This window comes from Dermochelys coriacea, chromosome 5 (genome assembly GCF_009764565.3).
Source record: "Dermochelys coriacea isolate rDerCor1 chromosome 5, rDerCor1.pri.v4, whole genome shotgun sequence".
Taxonomy (NCBI): domain Eukaryota; kingdom Metazoa; phylum Chordata; order Testudines; family Dermochelyidae; genus Dermochelys; species Dermochelys coriacea.
The window spans coordinates 120,538,378-120,554,143 of NC_050072.1; the positions used below are offsets into that span (position 1 = coordinate 120,538,378).

Below are 15,766 nucleotides of genomic sequence, written 5' to 3' on the forward strand. Positions count from 1 at the left end.
AGGGATTGTCACCACAAAACATTTTTGAACCACTGTTCTAAGTAATTAAACTGCCTGCAGCGTGGCTTCTATTTCTTGTTATACCTCAATAATGTCAGAAACCCATTTAAACAATGACAGGGGCTACAAAAAATAAGCTTGACATCAAGTAGCTGTCTTCAATTCTTTACGCAGACTGTCTTTTGATCTTAGAAAGGTGATGATACAGTTAAATAGCCCTCTGGCATTCTGCAGTTTAGGTACAGAAGAAGGAGAAAAAAAACAAAAAAACTAGAAAGACATTACTGGATTTGATCTTACTCTTAGGGTATGTGCCTACACTGAAATAAAAGATCTGCGGGCACCAGGTCTCAGAGGCCAGGTCAATTGACTTAGTCTCACAGGGCTCAGGCTGCAGGTCTAAAAACTGCAGCATAGGTGTTCAAGCTTGGGCTAGAGCCCGGGTGCTGAAACCTGTTGAGGCAGGGGGTGGGAGATCTCCGAACCCAGGTGCCAGCCTGAGCCCTAATGTATACACTGCTATTTTTAGCCCCACAGCCGAGCCCAAGTCAGCTGAGACTCTGTGTGGAGTGTTTTTCTTTGCAGTTCATACCCTAAAAGACTGAAGATGGTATGTGGGAAAAAATATGGTGATGCACAGGCATCTGGTCTGCTAAACTTGTCAGTTTACCTGGACAGCTCAGATCCAGACTTCTTCCTAATGGTTTTCCATGTGCAGATTTAAGTTATACCAGACTTAAAGACAAATGATATGCCTGGAAAGTAAATATTACACTGGGTTCAAAATATGATTTAAAAATGTCTTATTGCTTTATTGGGACTCTTACAGAATTCATGTTTACTTCAATGGCAGTCTGGTTCAACGTTTGTACAGAGGCATTGACACCTTTTTGTCAGAGGTCAAGCTAAACCATGCAGATTAAAATGATGGCAGAATTAAATATGAATTTTTGTGAATTATACATTTTCTTTTGTAAAATAAAAAGAGCAACCATCAGAAAATAGATTTTCTGACTTCAGTTTTTTGTTTTTTGTTTTTTTTAAAAACAACTTTGAAAGATTCCATGGATATATTTTATACAATGTGAATACAGTATGGCTCTACGAAATTATAACTTCTAAAGGTTTATACACTTCTTCTGAAAGAAACTTTTTAAGTTAAACTATTAGCAATGTTCTGTTTTCTTGGACTTAAAAGTGCATAAATTCAAGGATTTTACACATTTCTCAGACACTTTTTTTTAAACAGTCTTACATACACAAACCCACACAGGTGTTTTGTTTTCAGGATTTCATCATTTTAAAACAGTTCAGTGTAAAACTTGTTACATCTTTTTTTCTGGGGAGTCAAGCCAATAGGATCTGTCAATAAGTCTCTTTGGCAGTCTTAATATCAAAGGTGGTCTCTCTGAATTCTCTACAAATGATGCTCTGGAAAAAGGCAACTGACTGGATGATTGAGTTTGTATAGTTTCAACATTTCTCGGTAGAGTTCCCATGTCAGATGCACTACTATCATCTGCCACTGTAAGAGTTTGCTCATTTGATGTTTCCTGAAATTGGCGATCTACCTTTCCAGGGTTATCACCTAAGTCTCCCCTAGTGGTAGTAATATTGGAATCCTTGTCCAACAGTCCACTTTCACCATCTACTGTGTACTCATCCTTACAATCGCTTGTTCCCAGGACAGGGGATGGAGTCTCATTTTCTCTCTCATTAAACTGGGTTGTGGTTGTCCAAGAGATACTACTGTCACACTCAGTATTTTCTTGTATTCCAGTCTCCTTATCACTATCACTGTCAATTGTAATCACAACTGGAGAAGAATGTGATGAGTTACTTGTATGTCTCTTGTGTTTCTTCTTGTGCTTTTTCTTTTTCTTTTTATGATGTCTGTTTGTGTCACTAGCTTTTCCTTCATAAATAATCTCTACGCTTGGACTTCTTGTATTTTTTTTCCTCTTTTTATGTCTAGTCCCAACACTTGCTTGGTTGTCTAAAAGGCAGTCCTGATTTTTGTAGCAACCACTGTATTTTGACAAAGACTTTTGGAGGTCACTTCCTTTCCCTTCACAAGGGCTTGCTGCATTCTCCTTGTGTGCATTCTCCAAGTGGCGAGTTTTGTATTTCCTTTTTCCACCAGGCTTTTCACATCGCATTCTATCAGAAGTAGTCCGAGATCTATTACTGGATCGACTCCTTGATCTGCGTCTTTCATAATAGTAATATCTGCTTTCATTGTGACCTCTCTGATTTCGAGTATTTGTCCTTTCAGAAAAAGACTGTATTCTGTACTCTGGACTAGCCGACTGCCTTGAATAATGAGCTCTGGCCTGAGTTCTCCTCCTGTATGAGGTTTCATAGCCATCTCTGTCCATGTTTCTACTGTAAAAAGTGTATTCCCACTGGTATCTACTTTGGTAATTATCTCTTACATAATAATGATCGCTGTCTCTGCTCCTCGATCTTCTTCTGCTATGATCATTACTCCGGGATCTTGACCTGCTTACATCTCTAGATATAGTGCTCTCACTACTTAGAGAGACTGTCTGGCTTTTTCTAGATAAACTTATGTCTCGAGGTTTTGACCTCCTTTTGTCTCTTTTGGTCCTATGTCTGCTACTATCTCTGCTTCTTGATAGTCTACTTTTTAACCTTTCTTTGCTATGATGTTTCCTCCTGGTTCTCTGGCCATGGCTGTCTCTGTTGCAAGAGTGCTGTGAATATGATTCTGAACTCCTTGATCTCCTCCTCCTGGATAATCTGTGGCTGCATGGAGAGCACACCCTATCCCTTCTTGTAGAGGAACTTTGTAATGAGTCCTTTGTAGACAAATCTTTTATTTTAGTTGCATCTTTCTCATTCTTTTTTGACTTCATCTTATGTGAGGGTGAGGTGCTGCTTTTATTGCTATATTTACCATCCTTAGATATAGGAGAGCATGGCGATGAGCACCCACTAGCATCACTGACGCTAAAAACGTGAAACTGGATAGGCTCTGGTTTCTTCAGATCCTCACTTTTCCCATCATCAACTGATTCCTCAGAGTCTGAGGACAGCTCAACAAGTTCTGGTGTTCTTTCAGCTAATGGCTTAACATACCCAACAATGACGCAGTTGTCTGAAGAAGAATCAGTGTCACCATCTGGGGCTGCATTATCTTGTAACTGCCCTTGCAGTTCAGTTCCATTTCTACTAGGTTCTTCATCAGAAGTTTCCGAAGTATCCAAAGGAGAAGCCATGGCAACATGAACCTGCTCTGAGCTGGAATACGATGGCCCTGGAGTTTCATCATCCCAAGGTGCCCGATCAACACTAGTTGTAGATGCATTATGATCTGGTTCTTGGGAATCTGTCTCATCTGGAGATATTGTAATAACTGATGATTCCGACTGGCTTCCTTCTTCATATGAAGGAGCAGGACAATCATAATTGGCATGCTGGTCGTACGCCTCTATGTTAAAAGGACATCGGGCAAAGCTGATGAATTCATGTAAAAAATGGTTAGTACGATGCAGCAAAAAAGGCTTTAAGTCATCAGAAAAGGCCTGACTCTCCAAATCATATCTAGTCACATTACTCATGATGATATGCTGTACAATATTGACTAGAGACCCATGGGCACCAAACAGGACTGTTAGCTCACGCTTCAGCCATGGAACTAATCTGTGAAGACAAGCGGGGTTCATGCGGAAAAACTCAGCTGAAATGTCTCTATAACGACCACCATCTTGAATATTTCTAACACGCACACCAGAACGATACAGAGCTCTTCGGAAATTAATTATATCTTGTTCTTGAATTTGCCGCAGCGATCTACCCTCTGCACTAGCTTGTCTCCTTGATGCAAGCCGTCTAATCATCTGATGAATTCCTCCATCTCTTTGCCCTACTGGTTGACCGGATAATCCTTCAAATAATATCCCATTATCTGGAGGTGACAGTGTTCTTCGAGAAGAGGAACTCCTTCGAGGATAAGCTGATGTATGACGTTCCCTTGTTAACGTAGTACGGTAACGAAATCTCCGCCCATCAGGACTAGCAAAAGAGCCATTCTGCAAAGGCCTGAGTACATACTCCTTGAAATCATCTTCAGCTCTCACTGTATGGAAGATAGAATGGAAAGGCTGTTTGCAGAGTGGACATTCAGCTTTGTTTTTTGACCATTCCTGTACACAACGAAAGCAGAACCTATGCAAGCAACGATCTAAGTAGGCCACATTGTCAAATCTGTCCAAGCAGATGGGACATTTAGAGTCTGGAGATGTATCTGTTGGCATTGTCTGATGCAGCTTGCTTGTGCCAGCTTTAGGTGAAAAGCTGCTATCCACCGTAAACTCCTCAGTTGTTGATGTCATGTTCTACAAAAGAAAAGTGAGGCAAATATCAATAAAAGCTTTGCTAAACTTTTCCTGATCAAAAAAAGCGATATGAAAGTGAACCAAACAAACAACTAAGCTTGTAACAGTTTTTTCTGAGAGTCGAAAATAAAGAATGAACAGCACCAGGCGCTGCTAACCCATTAGGCCAGAAGAAATTGACATGTAACTGCTTAAGTTATTAAGCTCACCCTGCAGTCTCTCCCCACAGAAATTTAGAAAATATTGGTAGTTAAATAACATCCTAATGCAAACAGAGCAAAGGAATAACTGGAAAGTTATATGGGACCAGACGCTCATGTTATGTAAACCAGGGATTCTTCACTGAAGTGGAACTACCCTGATTTACACCATCTGAGAATCTAGCCTATTAGGCAGAGAATTGTCCAAAAGTCTTTATTTTTAAGTGCAGCCCACCATCTGTGTCCCAAAACAATACACAAGAGCAAGTTGGTTTACTATCCTATAATCTGTTAGGTGGATTACCAAAATATACATTTTGGTTATTCATCTCTAAGCTTTGATGAGCCACAATTCCCAATAACTGGAAAAAATGTAAATCTCTAATGTTAGAGTTACTCCCATTCTTTCTGACTTTCAACTTCTCCTGTTTTCATTTTAGTGTTTGTTCTTCCCATCTTGTAAGCGTCTATTTTTTATTTTCCATATTCTTTTCCAGGAGCCTCTGCAAGGTCAGCAGCCAGTTTCCCTCTCCAGTCCTTCCACCTATAAAGCAACTTCTGGGATTGATGCAGACAAAATCAATTTTCTTTTGCATAATGCTGCTATGGGAAATTGACTAGGATTGAATTCTCCCCAGTCAGTTTTACTCACAGCCAGTATTGCTTTGCTCAAGCACTACTTTGTTGGCCAATTGTTCACAGGCCAAGGTGCATCTGAATGAATGGGACAAGTGGTGGGAAAGTATGGAGAAGCATTTAATTTTGTGATTGGCCACCGATCATTCTAAGATGCCTCAAATTCTTCTATGGGAAGCCAGAGGAGATCACTGTTTCGGCAACACTTCTGCACTTGATTTTTACATCATGTGACACAATTCAACAGATTATTTCTGTTGACATCAACATATATTTATTTTGGGCAATTACTTTTAAATAGGTACATTAAATGGTTGTGACTTACCAACTATTAAGTGTACACATAGCAAATTTGTTTAAAGTAACAAAGAATTTAAGAGCTCTTTCCTTTAAAAAAGCTCTGTGTTGGTGTTTGAGGGGTTTTTTTTTTTTTTAAGACCCATTTAATGGTTGCAGGCTTCCTAGAACAACCTTTGCCAATACACTCACATCACCAACCAAGCAGACAATTTCATACATAAGCTCTAGGAATTCTGAGATGCTGCTACCCTCCCAAGCTTCCTGTTTTGGGTACAGGCTTTTATTTTTAAAATTATTATTATAACATTTTAGTGCAAAGGATAAATAATTATAGTTGTTGATCTTTTCTATACTAGGGAGGTATAATCAGTTGGCTAGTTCCACAAAAGATCAATATGTTTTTCATAGTTGTTAGACTTCATACAACGGTGTATTTTTTGCATTTTTTAAAAAGTGGTTAATTCTCTGGTGTCTGATCAAGCTGATCATCCTATTAATTCTATTATTATTTTTGGTCTCTATACCACCACCAGTAATTGTGATCTAACAAAAGTGTATTATTTATGTAGATAATACTACACACACACACAAAATATGTTAAAATAATTTTAAGGTTGCAAAGCCAAGCACTCAAAAGTTAGGAAACGCCTGAATTAATTTAGCCCCTTTGTGCACATGCATTTTGATACAGTCTTTAATTACCAGTCCAAATTCCCCGTCCCCTCCAACTAACTTCTGGATCCTCATTTGATCTCAGTCTAAATTGCCTCGTCTCACACCAGCTCCTTGTTCCAATTTCCTTACCTAGTCTGTTTCAATCTACACCCTGGCTGCTTGCCCAGATAGTTCCCACTATCCACCCCACTGCCCTCAACCCCGTACCCTACCTCAGTTGCCACCCTTCCCCAAACAGTCTGCTAGCCCAAACAGAGCCAGCCTCCCACTCACCATACCCTGAGGCTCCTTAACCCAATCTACACCTTCTCCCTAGGGTTGCCAACTGTCTATTCACACAAACCCAAACAGCTTTGCCCCGCCTCCTGACCTTTCTCCAAGGCCATGCCCCGTCCCGCCTCTTCTCCAAGGCCTCGCTCCAGTACCTCTCCCTCCTCCACCCTCATTCACTTTCACCAGGATGGGGCAGGAGGTTGGGGTGCAGGCTCTGGGATGGGAGGTAGGGCCAAGGGGTTTGGAGTGTGGGAGGGGGCTCTGGGCTAAGCCTGGGGCAGGGGTTTGGGTGCAGGAGAGGGTGAGGGCTCCAGGCGGGTGGCACTTACCTCAGTTGGCTCCTGGAAGCAGTGGTATGTCTGGCAGCAGCTCTGCACACTGCCTCCGCCTGAAGACACCGCCCCCACAGCTCCCATTAGCCATGGTTCCCCGTTCCCAGCCAATGGGAGGTGCAGAGTCGGGGCTCGGGGTGGGGGCAGCACACGGAGACCCCTTAGCCACACTTCCACCTAAGAGCCGCAACATACTGCCCTCTTCCAAGACTGCCGCGGAGTCAGGGCAGGTAGGTAGCCTGCCTTAGCCCCGCTGCACTGCAAACTTTTAACCATCTAAAATCTCCCAGATTGGCTTCAGTGGTCTCCAGGAGATCAAGCCCAATTCCAGGAGCCTCCTGGCCAAACTGGGAGGGGCTTGGCAACCCTACTACTCTCTGCCTACTCAGGTCAGGTTCTTCAAACCCATCACATTTGAGTCAAGCTGCTCTTCCTCCAAATTCCTAGACACAAGCAGGGGGAGCATTGACAGCACAGGAGATACAGTCTTCCTGCTCTCAGTGCCTGGTGCTGCAACAGCCAGCAGTAGCAATTGCAAGTGAAGTCCTACTCAGCCCCTGTGGCCCTGACTGCAGTATGCGTATTTCAAACAATCTTCAGTTTCAGTATTTAGTTGCCAAACTCATAGGTCTCTACTGATCATGTGTGAACAGAGATTTTTCAAGGGCTTATAACTTGTCCATATTTGAGCCTTCCCATTCTCTCCCCAGAAACAGAAACAGGTCCACACCTAAAAGCAGGGCAATCCCCTTGCCAAATTTCAAAGCGTGGAGGCACTAGAGCGTCTCAACAAAATAGAAAGATTTGTATTAATGTGGGCAAAATAAGTCTTCTCAATCTTGTTCTCAGAAACAGCTGAACCATTATTTGCTGAAATTATTTCAGCCCAAATAATTGACATTTGGCAATGTGATAAGCAGGGAAAAAAAATAAATTAAAAAATGATGTGTCAGGCATGCATAATTATAGATGGTTCTACCAACTACACCTGTAATATAATTGGACAAGAACTCAGTTAACAACTCAATTGATACACGAGACAACATATAATCTAAATTATTTATCCACAGCTGTACAGACTCAGCAACGCTCAGAGTAAACTGTAGTGTCTGTCAGTCACTAATTCAGCAAATATGATTACAGGACCAAGGCAGCAGAACTCCGGGCTTTGGAGCTGTGCTCCGGCTCCGCTCCAGCTCCAGGCAAAAACCTGCAGCTCCAGCTCCGGGCTCCTCTCCAAAGCCCTGGCAGAACTGTTAAGTATGAAGATACCATTGTAATAATTTTCAGAGTAGCAGCCGTGTTAGTCTGTATTCGCAAAAAGAAAAGGAGTACTTGTGGCACCTTACAGACTAACGAATGTATTTGAGCATAAGCTTTTGTGAGCCACAGCTCACTTCCTGGGTTTTCTGACCATAGCTTGAACATGTTATGTGTAGCAATTTGTATACAATTCAACTGTTGCAAACATGTGAACAGATGTACTATAAAAACATTAAGAATTGATACTTTTTTTTGAACAAGACAAGCTGAGAATCAAAGTGTATACAAAGCTGTGTGCATCAACTTCATTTCTGAACACTGAAGCATCTCTCCCAGCCCGAGAATTTCAAATTCAAAGTATTTCTATTTTGTCTATCCTTGTTCTATTAAGGACTAGAGTGTGGCCTGCTAAATTTTCAGGCTTTAAGTGAATGAGAAATATGAAATCCTGGACAACTGACTTGATTAGTCTCACTGTGGTCATGTACGGTTGGGCTTAGTGTTTCTATTTAGAACGGTTATTTGACCCGTTTTGAAAAGCGAAGGTGATGGGCACTCTATTGCTCTCGATAGGAAGCCTACTTGAAGACAACCGGTAACTCACCCTGTACCTTACTGTCAAACTCTCCATGTAGCCCTAATGGGAACAGTTCAACTCGTCTGGCATACCGGCTCAGCCTCCTAACATTAAGAAAAGCACTGAGTAGCAGGGGGCTGGAAAGTGCCTGCAAGTTCACTCTCTCTACACACAGATCTAGCACACATCAGGCACAATCCAGCTGGGCCAGGAGTGCCGGGCAGGGTTGCCAGAGTACTCTTTGCTCAGTCTCCCGAGCTCCTGCCCCAACTCTCGTCCCTGCAAGAGTTTAGGGAATGGGGAGCTCATGAGCTGGGGGGAGGGGCTCCTGACAACTCACCTGCGGAATCACAAGGCACCCAGCACTCCGTGACTGGCTCCTTACCTGTACCTCGCAGGAAGGTGCAAAATCCGACCCCGATGGGGGAGGAGGGGGGGGGGGGGAAGGGAGGAGCGGAGCATTTCCTGAACCAGCCTAAAAAACAGATTCCCGACAGGGCTGGGCAGGACACCGCCTCTACCCAGGCAGCCTCCCGCCTCACAGACCTGCCCGCCCGGCCCCGACTCCCCACGCACCCGCTGCTCTCAGTCCCAGCCCCCCACTCCGCCGTTTCCCTCCCGCCCGCCCGCCCGGCCCCGGCGTGAGCAGAAGGAAGGGAGGCCTTCCCCCGCCAAGGGCGCGGCCCGCTCCCAAGTCCAGCCGCCCGGCCCGGCCCGCTCACTCACAGCGGCGCCGCTGTCCGGGGCGGGCGGTTCGCCCTCCCCGCGGGGCTTCCCCGCGTCCGCCGCTTTGAGTCTCTGGCGGCGGCGGCGGCAGGGGGCGGGGCCCGCGCGCGGCTCTTCTCCCCCGTGACGAAGGCGGCGGCGTCGCCCCCGCTCTGTGAGGTAACTCAGTGGGTCAGCCATGGAGGCCGCCTGCCTGCGGCCGGCCCCGCAGAGCGACCAGCCGCCCGCTCCACAACGAGACGCCCCGCAAGGGCTGCTGGGACCGGAAGGGACTTGGTCGGAACTCCACGGCTTCCGGCAACGCCCCCCACGCAGCCTCCAAGCGGGCGGAACGCCGGCTACGTGACCGCTCCGGGCCGCCATCTTGACTCCGGGCGGGCATCGCCCCGAGATGCTTCACAACCCGCTCGCGCCGCTGGCTTCGCGCTTCCAGGCCCCACCAAAGATGGCGGCTCGGAGCGCGCGCCCGCCTAGCCCTGTCTCCGCGGGGGTCTCCCCTTGCCAGGCCCCACGCACGCGCCGCCCCCAGCCCGCACCATGGCGGCGCTGGGCCGCCGCGCCCGGGACTGGCTTTACGCGCTGGTAGGTGCCAGCGCACGGAGCGGGGCCGACCCCACCTCGCGGGGGAGGGACGCGCCTCACCCTCCCCTCCCCAGTGCGGAGCGAGCCCGCTCTGCTCCCTTAGGAGGGGGCCGCAAAGCCCCCGCTCTCGGCTCCGTGCGGTCGCTGGCCGGGCGGGGAGAGGGCGCAGCCACCGCACGGACGCTTCTTCCCTTCGACCGGCCCTTGGGGACCCGCCTCCTACGGGACAACCCCGGGGCGCCGTTAGCCCCTGCAGCGTGCGTTGAACCTACTTCCATCAAGCCTTTGGGTCCAGGGCCGAGGAAGCCAGAGATCCTGCCCTCCTTTGAAGCACTGAAGGCCAGGGCTCAGAGCCAGAAAAGACCATGCTAACGCCGGTGCTATACCAATCTTGTCCCCACCTTTACCCTCTATAATCAAAAAGAAAAGGAGGACTTGTGGCACCTTAGAGACTAACAAATTTATTAGAGCATAAGCTTCCTGAGCTACAGCTCACTTCATCGGATGCATTTCTGCCAAATGCATCCGATGAAGTGAGCTGTAGCTCACAAAAGCTTATGCTCTAATAAATTTGTTAGTCTCTAAAGGTGCCACAAGGCCTCCTTTTCTTTTTGCGAATACAGACTAACACAGCTGCTACTCTGAAACCTATATAATCAGTATTTCATTCATGTCTCGGTTGGACACCTCAAACTTTTAGGCCAGGGATGGTAAACGATGACCGTTTTGCAAATAGTTTAAATATCAGACCAATATTCAATAGAGGTAAACATTTATATTGGTAATGCACACTACCTACCTTTCCCAACATTATATATTTTCTTCTAACAGATTCTTCTCACCATTGTATTACTTTCATGGGGATATGTTATTTATGCAACAACAATAGCAGCTCGGTGGCAACTTGAGAAGGACTACCCCGATCAAATGTTGAATTTTTAAAGGAAACTGCAGCTGGATTTTCAAACCTGAACACATGTAAAACCAAATTTGAGGACGGAAAAGATTTCCAGATTAACAGTTTAAGTTGTGACCTGACCACAAAATTTAAGTTTAACAGTGGCAGAAGGCTTCAAGGAAAAAAAAAAATCAAGCTTCCTGCACAATTAAAAGGATCAACTGAAATACAAGCAATGCATGTTGTGTGACACTGAGTTTTCTTAACAAACAAACAAAAAATGAGCACCAGACTAAGAAGCAGCCAAGGAAGAATTGTACACCAAGTGTATGTTCAGTTGGTTTGCAGAATGTCGTCTTCTTTACAGACAATGTCTTTGCTAAAGATTTTGTAATGTTTAAAATATGGTACACATGTTTAAGTCCAGCAGTATGGCAGTAAGTAACACTAAGGGTGATTCAACATTTTCCTTCAGTTCATATTAGTAGTATTTGGCCCTCAAAATGGTTTTATTCAGCCATTGTCAGTAACAACTTATCCATAGCAACTCTTTCCTCTTAAATTTGATTGTGGTAAAGTTTTTCATTGATGGATTAAGCAAGTGTAACTGCAGCAGCCTCAAACGAGTTGCGTTTAGAGGTCTGCAGATGTGTCTGGCATCTTGGCTACGCCTAGTAACGTGCTAGTCACATATGGTACAGTGACATATCATCTTCTAGTGATATGGTGTGCTGACCTTCAGGAATAGTCAGGTCCAGGGTGGCTGAGGAATTTTGGAATACTGCTCGTCAATGAAGTGGACTGAGTATTTGAAATAGGGTTAGTTCCTGAAAGGAACATGTATTCATAGAAATGTGAGTACGAATCACTATTTGTCACAGTTTATTTCTGTTTACTCATCTTATTTTGCTGTTGATTCATACAATTAAAGCTATGATGTTTTACCAAACTCTTCTCATACAATTCTTTTTTGCAACATGATCTGTAAGATTTTGTAGTTTATAAACTTTACAATATTGCTTGAGTGTTCATAGTTCAGGTAGAATTTCCACAGTGAATGAAACAAAGAGGCTATGTAAAATAATACCTTATTCAAATTATTTCTCAATAATATCTGACTTAAGTGGGATGGTTACTTTCCAAAATCCTTTCTAAATTTTACTGCACTTGTGCATTACCTCCTGAGCTGATTTGTTTTTTTGCTGTATCTTCCTGTTTGGTTAAATACAATTACATGAGTAGAGATACATAATTGGTTGCTACAATGGATAAAATGCAGATAATCTGTTGCCTATTAAGACAGGAAAATTGTATTACTACTAGTACATTGGACTGAAAGCCTACTTCTAGAGTCCACTTCATACAGTCAATCATGAACAGTTTGTTACTATGCTAGTAACTTCCTTAACTAGCCATTTATCCTCTGCACTAAAGAAAGGTCTGGAGACGGTGTTTGCTATTTCTGTTATACCTAGAAGGAAATAAGATAACATGAGAGTCTCCTGAAAGCGACTTTATTGTTTTATATACATATCTGGAGATATTTAAACACATTTTTATAGGAACAAAGCTAGAGTTTATAACCTTCAGTGATGACCAGTAGGCTCTTCTTCCATTGGTGGGATTATTTCTCCTGTCTCTAGAATTCTGTCACCCTAATGAAATCAAAAAGATTATGGTGAATATTTTGTCATGCGTCACATTACTGTCTAAAATCTATAATATGCAAGTGCATAAAAGTACTATTATTTTTATAAGAGCGCCAATATGAGTGAGGCAATATCTTTCAATTGGACCATCTTCTGTTGATGAAACAAGCTTTCAAGGGAATATCATCCATTCTGAAGAAAATACTGATGCTTCTAAAGGTCTATATCACATTGTTTTTCTTAGTCAGCATTTAACATTTCTTTATACCAAGGGCCTAAAGTACTGAATAGTTATTTTAATTTTATTCCCTGTACCACTGTTGCCCTCACACACCCACCTCTCCCTTCCCATTTGTTTTCTTTATCTATGAGGCCGACATGTTACAAGAAAATATTAATTTTAATGAACTCACTGGGAATACTTTGGGCTTCACTTCAATAACACCATATGGCATTTTCTGCAATAAAAAACAGATTAGTCAGGATAAGCTTTTTGAAAGATGGCTGATTAGAAAAAGCTGTTTTCCAGATTGCCAAAAAGGTGAAGCATTGATTACAATTAATATTAAGCAGCCCCAGCTTCTCCCCACTAGGTTACTCTGGTTTTAAACTAAGAAATATAGAGAATAAAAAACACCTCAAAACAGGAGAAGTCTTCAAAATACTTTATAAATGAAAAGGCTCTCCCAGGGTAAAGAGCCACAGGCAATAGCCTAATAAGAGTGTTCACTGAATCGTGGCTCAGTGATAGTGTTATTACTTCTTCAGGAAAGCAGGTTTCAGAGTAGCAGCCGTGTTAGTCTGTATACGCAAAAAGAAAAGGAGTACTTGTGGCACCTTAGAGACTAACAAATTTATTAGAGCATAAGCTTTCGTGAGCTACAGCTCACTTCAGGAAAGCAGTGAGCTTTGTTCCGTCAGTGACTAGTAAAGGAAGCAAGACCAGGGTAACAAATAAGCTACAAACATAAATCAACCTCTTAATCATCAAGACTTATGCAGTTTGAACTAACCTTGCCAAACATATAGAGGAAGCAACATAAAATTATCCAAACATAAGGGGGCTACTCAGCAAACATTCATTACAACATGTAGCTCTCAGTATGTGGGTTGTGAAAAACCTGGTTTCCCCCAGAAAAAACTAAATGCAACTTAATGGATTTTTCCATTCTCTCTTGCCACTTTGAAATATTTACATAAGCGTTTCCAAGTTTTCTGATACTAAAAATATTAGCTTTCCAAGACTGAAAACCAAGCCTAACTATTCTAGAAAAGTTAAAGGAGAAATGAATAACCTTGATATTCTGATTATATGTAAGAGGACATACGTTACAGAACTGTCTAAAAGCCAAAAGGGAAAGACAATGAATGGAGTCATTAGTGACTAAAGGGAGGCACAGGTACTCAGTGAAATCATCTGTCACTGGATATTGACAGAGGGAGTAGATCAAGTTATAAACTGATGGGAGCCAGAACGTTGCAGCTGAGTGGGGGATGTTGCAGGCTGTGGCTTGTGGGACCACAGTAAACGGGATGTATGTCAGAGCTACTGGCATGTCTGTTGAGGCTAGGGGATGATGGCTGGCATATATGGGGGATGTGAGGAGCATTCAGGGAGTTGTGTGGGGTGGGGGGAGCTTTACTGGCTAATTTACCACAGCTGGAGGGGGGCCAATTTCCCAAGTATACAGAGCCCAAAAATTCTTTAACCCAAGGCTACTTCATGAGGTGTTTTCTCTTATTTTAACTGTAGAATCAATACTGCAGGCAGGTGATGAGAATGTTCAGTGCTTAATCCCAGTGCATATAATTGCTCCATGGGCCTATAGATGAAGACTATGTCAAGAAACAACCAACTGAATGGACTGAAGTAGGTTGTTTTGGTTTTTTAAAGAAAAAATGCAAGCCTTATCAACAGTTATTAAGCAGCAAGAAACAGAAAACAGTTTTGTTCATCTCAAGTAGTACAGAAATTTGTTTCTTTGCATACTTCAAGATCAAGTATGCCAACAAATGACACTTGTCTATTGAAGTGGAAAAGCAGAAGCACCGAATAGTTTTATAGTCCTGCAAGTGAAACCTTTTCAACACCACTAAAAAGTGTACCCAGACAAAAAATAAAGCAAAATAATTCTCAGATGCAGTCACCCTTAACTTTTGACTTCATGGTAGATCACAGGTGGTGTGTTTTTTGAAGTATGGGGGGTTTTAAGGAGAAAAAAATGGAAGCGTTTACAGGGCAGGGAAGTAAATGGTATTTGTAGGGTCAAGCATATACCTTCTGCACCCAAATACAACATGCAGGTTTCTATACTTACCATTACATGGTATTTGACATAGTAGTGAATAACCCAGGCAGGAATAAGTATCCAAGTTACAGTAAATACACTAGCTTTGTACAGCTTGAAAGTCTGGAAACAAAAGTAAATGAGATTTCATGTTATTTTCCCTTAGTTTTACTATATGCAAGTCCCCACTTCAACCTTTAATACCAGCTTTGTTTTTAAATATCTAGTAATTTTTAAGCGAATTTAGCATTCAAAAGTGCTGGCTTGAGAGGTGTTATCTCTGGGCTTATTTATTCACAGGAGAACCCCGCAGCAGGGTCGGAATGGGGGCTAGGGGACCCCTCTGGGTCAAGGCTGCCCCAGGGTGGGAACCCCTCAGCAGAGTAGGGTGGGAGGACCCCTCTGGGGAAGGGGAGCCGGGCCTCGCTGACCTGCAGTCGCCAGAAGGAGCCCGGCTGCAGGAAACGCTCCCAGAAGCTGGTCACTGGCCCGAGTTTCGTCGGGGACAAGACGGGCTCGCGCGGACTCAGCTCCTGGTCCTTGAGCCAGCGGCGCCGCAGGACGCGCAGCTGCTGCAGCCGCAGCTTCTCGTCGGGGGTGTAGCCAGCCATCCCGAGACGGCCCAGCGCCGGAAACGCGACCTTCTCGAGGACAGGACACCCCGCAAGCGGCGCGCTCGGATGCCGTCACCACGCACGCACGCTCCCTCTTGCTCGGGGAGACGAGCCGTCTATGCGCTTCACCCCCGCCGGAAGCAGCGACTCAGTGCTTCCGCTCTCTTGTGTTGTTCATCATCCGGAAGGGATAAACTGTCGTCCGCCCCCTGCTGGTGGGAGGCCGCATCTACTGCCCGAGCTGAGGCACATGCGCAGAGCGGCCCCTGTTGCCTGCCTCGCTGGTGGGAGGCCGAATCCGCAAAGGCGCCGTTGCGTGCGCATGCCCATAGCGGAGCGCAGGCCAGGCCGGGCTTGGTCTAGTGGAGCTGAAGGGGGGGGGAAGGGGGCCA

At 44.3% G+C, this 15,766-nt stretch overlaps 3 protein-coding genes across 4 annotated transcripts; 1 reads left to right on the forward strand and 2 right to left on the reverse strand.

Annotated features, from left to right (window-relative positions):
• Positions 1 to 788: 788 nt before the first annotated feature.
• Positions 789 to 9,706, reverse strand: TOPORS (TOP1 binding arginine/serine rich protein, E3 ubiquitin ligase). Of its 2 annotated transcripts, none has more exons than XM_038402514.2 (2): positions 9,344 to 9,706; positions 789 to 4,361 (listed from the first exon to the last, which is right to left on the reverse strand). In XM_038402514.2, exons 1-2 carry the CDS (start codon positions 9,704 to 9,706, stop codon positions 1,326 to 1,328), a joined length of 3,399 nt encoding a protein of 1,132 aa, XP_038258442.1. In that variant the 3' UTR covers positions 789 to 1,325. The 2 variants fall into 2 exon arrangements, with proteins under 2 accessions (XP_038258442.1, XP_038258443.1); XM_038402515.2 differs by lacking the exon at positions 9,344 to 9,706 and adding an exon at positions 8,958 to 9,077.
• A 148-nt stretch (positions 9,707 to 9,854) lies between these two features.
• SMIM27 (small integral membrane protein 27) lies at positions 9,855 to 11,772 on the forward strand. Its single transcript, XM_038402518.2, has 2 exons — positions 9,855 to 9,925; positions 10,757 to 11,772. Exons 1-2 carry the CDS (start codon positions 9,881 to 9,883, stop codon positions 10,865 to 10,867), a joined length of 156 nt encoding a protein of 51 aa, XP_038258446.1. The 5' UTR covers positions 9,855 to 9,880; the 3' UTR covers positions 10,868 to 11,772.
• Positions 11,773 to 12,321: 549 nt separating this feature from the next.
• NDUFB6 (NADH:ubiquinone oxidoreductase subunit B6) lies at positions 12,322 to 15,438 on the reverse strand. Its single transcript, XM_038402517.2, has 4 exons — positions 15,192 to 15,438; positions 14,791 to 14,883; positions 12,886 to 12,930; positions 12,322 to 12,478 (listed from the first exon to the last, which is right to left on the reverse strand). Exons 1-4 carry the CDS (start codon positions 15,369 to 15,371, stop codon positions 12,410 to 12,412), a joined length of 387 nt encoding a protein of 128 aa, XP_038258445.1. The 5' UTR covers positions 15,372 to 15,438; the 3' UTR covers positions 12,322 to 12,409.
• Between the last annotated feature and the right edge of the window lie 328 nt (positions 15,439 to 15,766).

What these genes read in the sequence shown, in the direction of transcription:
- SMIM27 (XM_038402518.2), top strand. Translation starts at nt 9,881, where the DNA reads ATGGCGGCGCTGGGCCGCCGCGCCCGGGACTGGCTTTACGCGCTG. An exon ending in GGGACTGGCTTTACGCGCTG is followed by an intron (nt 9,926 to 10,756) that starts GTAGGTGCCAGC and finishes TTCTTCTAACAG; the next exon opens with ATTCTTCTCACCATTGTATT.
- NDUFB6 (XM_038402517.2), bottom strand. Translation starts at nt 15,371, where the DNA reads ATGGCTGGCTACACCCCCGACGAGAAGCTGCGGCTGCAGCAGCTGCGC. An exon ending in GCTCCTTCTGGCGACTGCAG is followed by an intron (nt 14,884 to 15,191) that starts GTCAGCGAGGCC and finishes TTTTGTTTCCAG; the next exon opens with ACTTTCAAGCTGTACAAAGC. An exon ending in ATGTCAAATACCATGTAATG is followed by an intron (nt 12,931 to 14,790) that starts GTAAGTATAGAA and finishes TTTTTATTGCAG; the next exon opens with AAAATGCCATATGGTGTTAT.
- TOPORS (XM_038402514.2), bottom strand. Translation starts at nt 9,706, where the DNA reads ATGGCGGCCCGGAGCGGTCACGTAGCCGGCGTTCCGCCCGCTTGGAGG. An exon ending in CCCCGGACAGCGGCGCCGCT is followed by an intron (nt 4,362 to 9,343) that starts GTGAGTGAGCGG and finishes TTTCTTTTGTAG; the next exon opens with AACATGACATCAACAACTGA.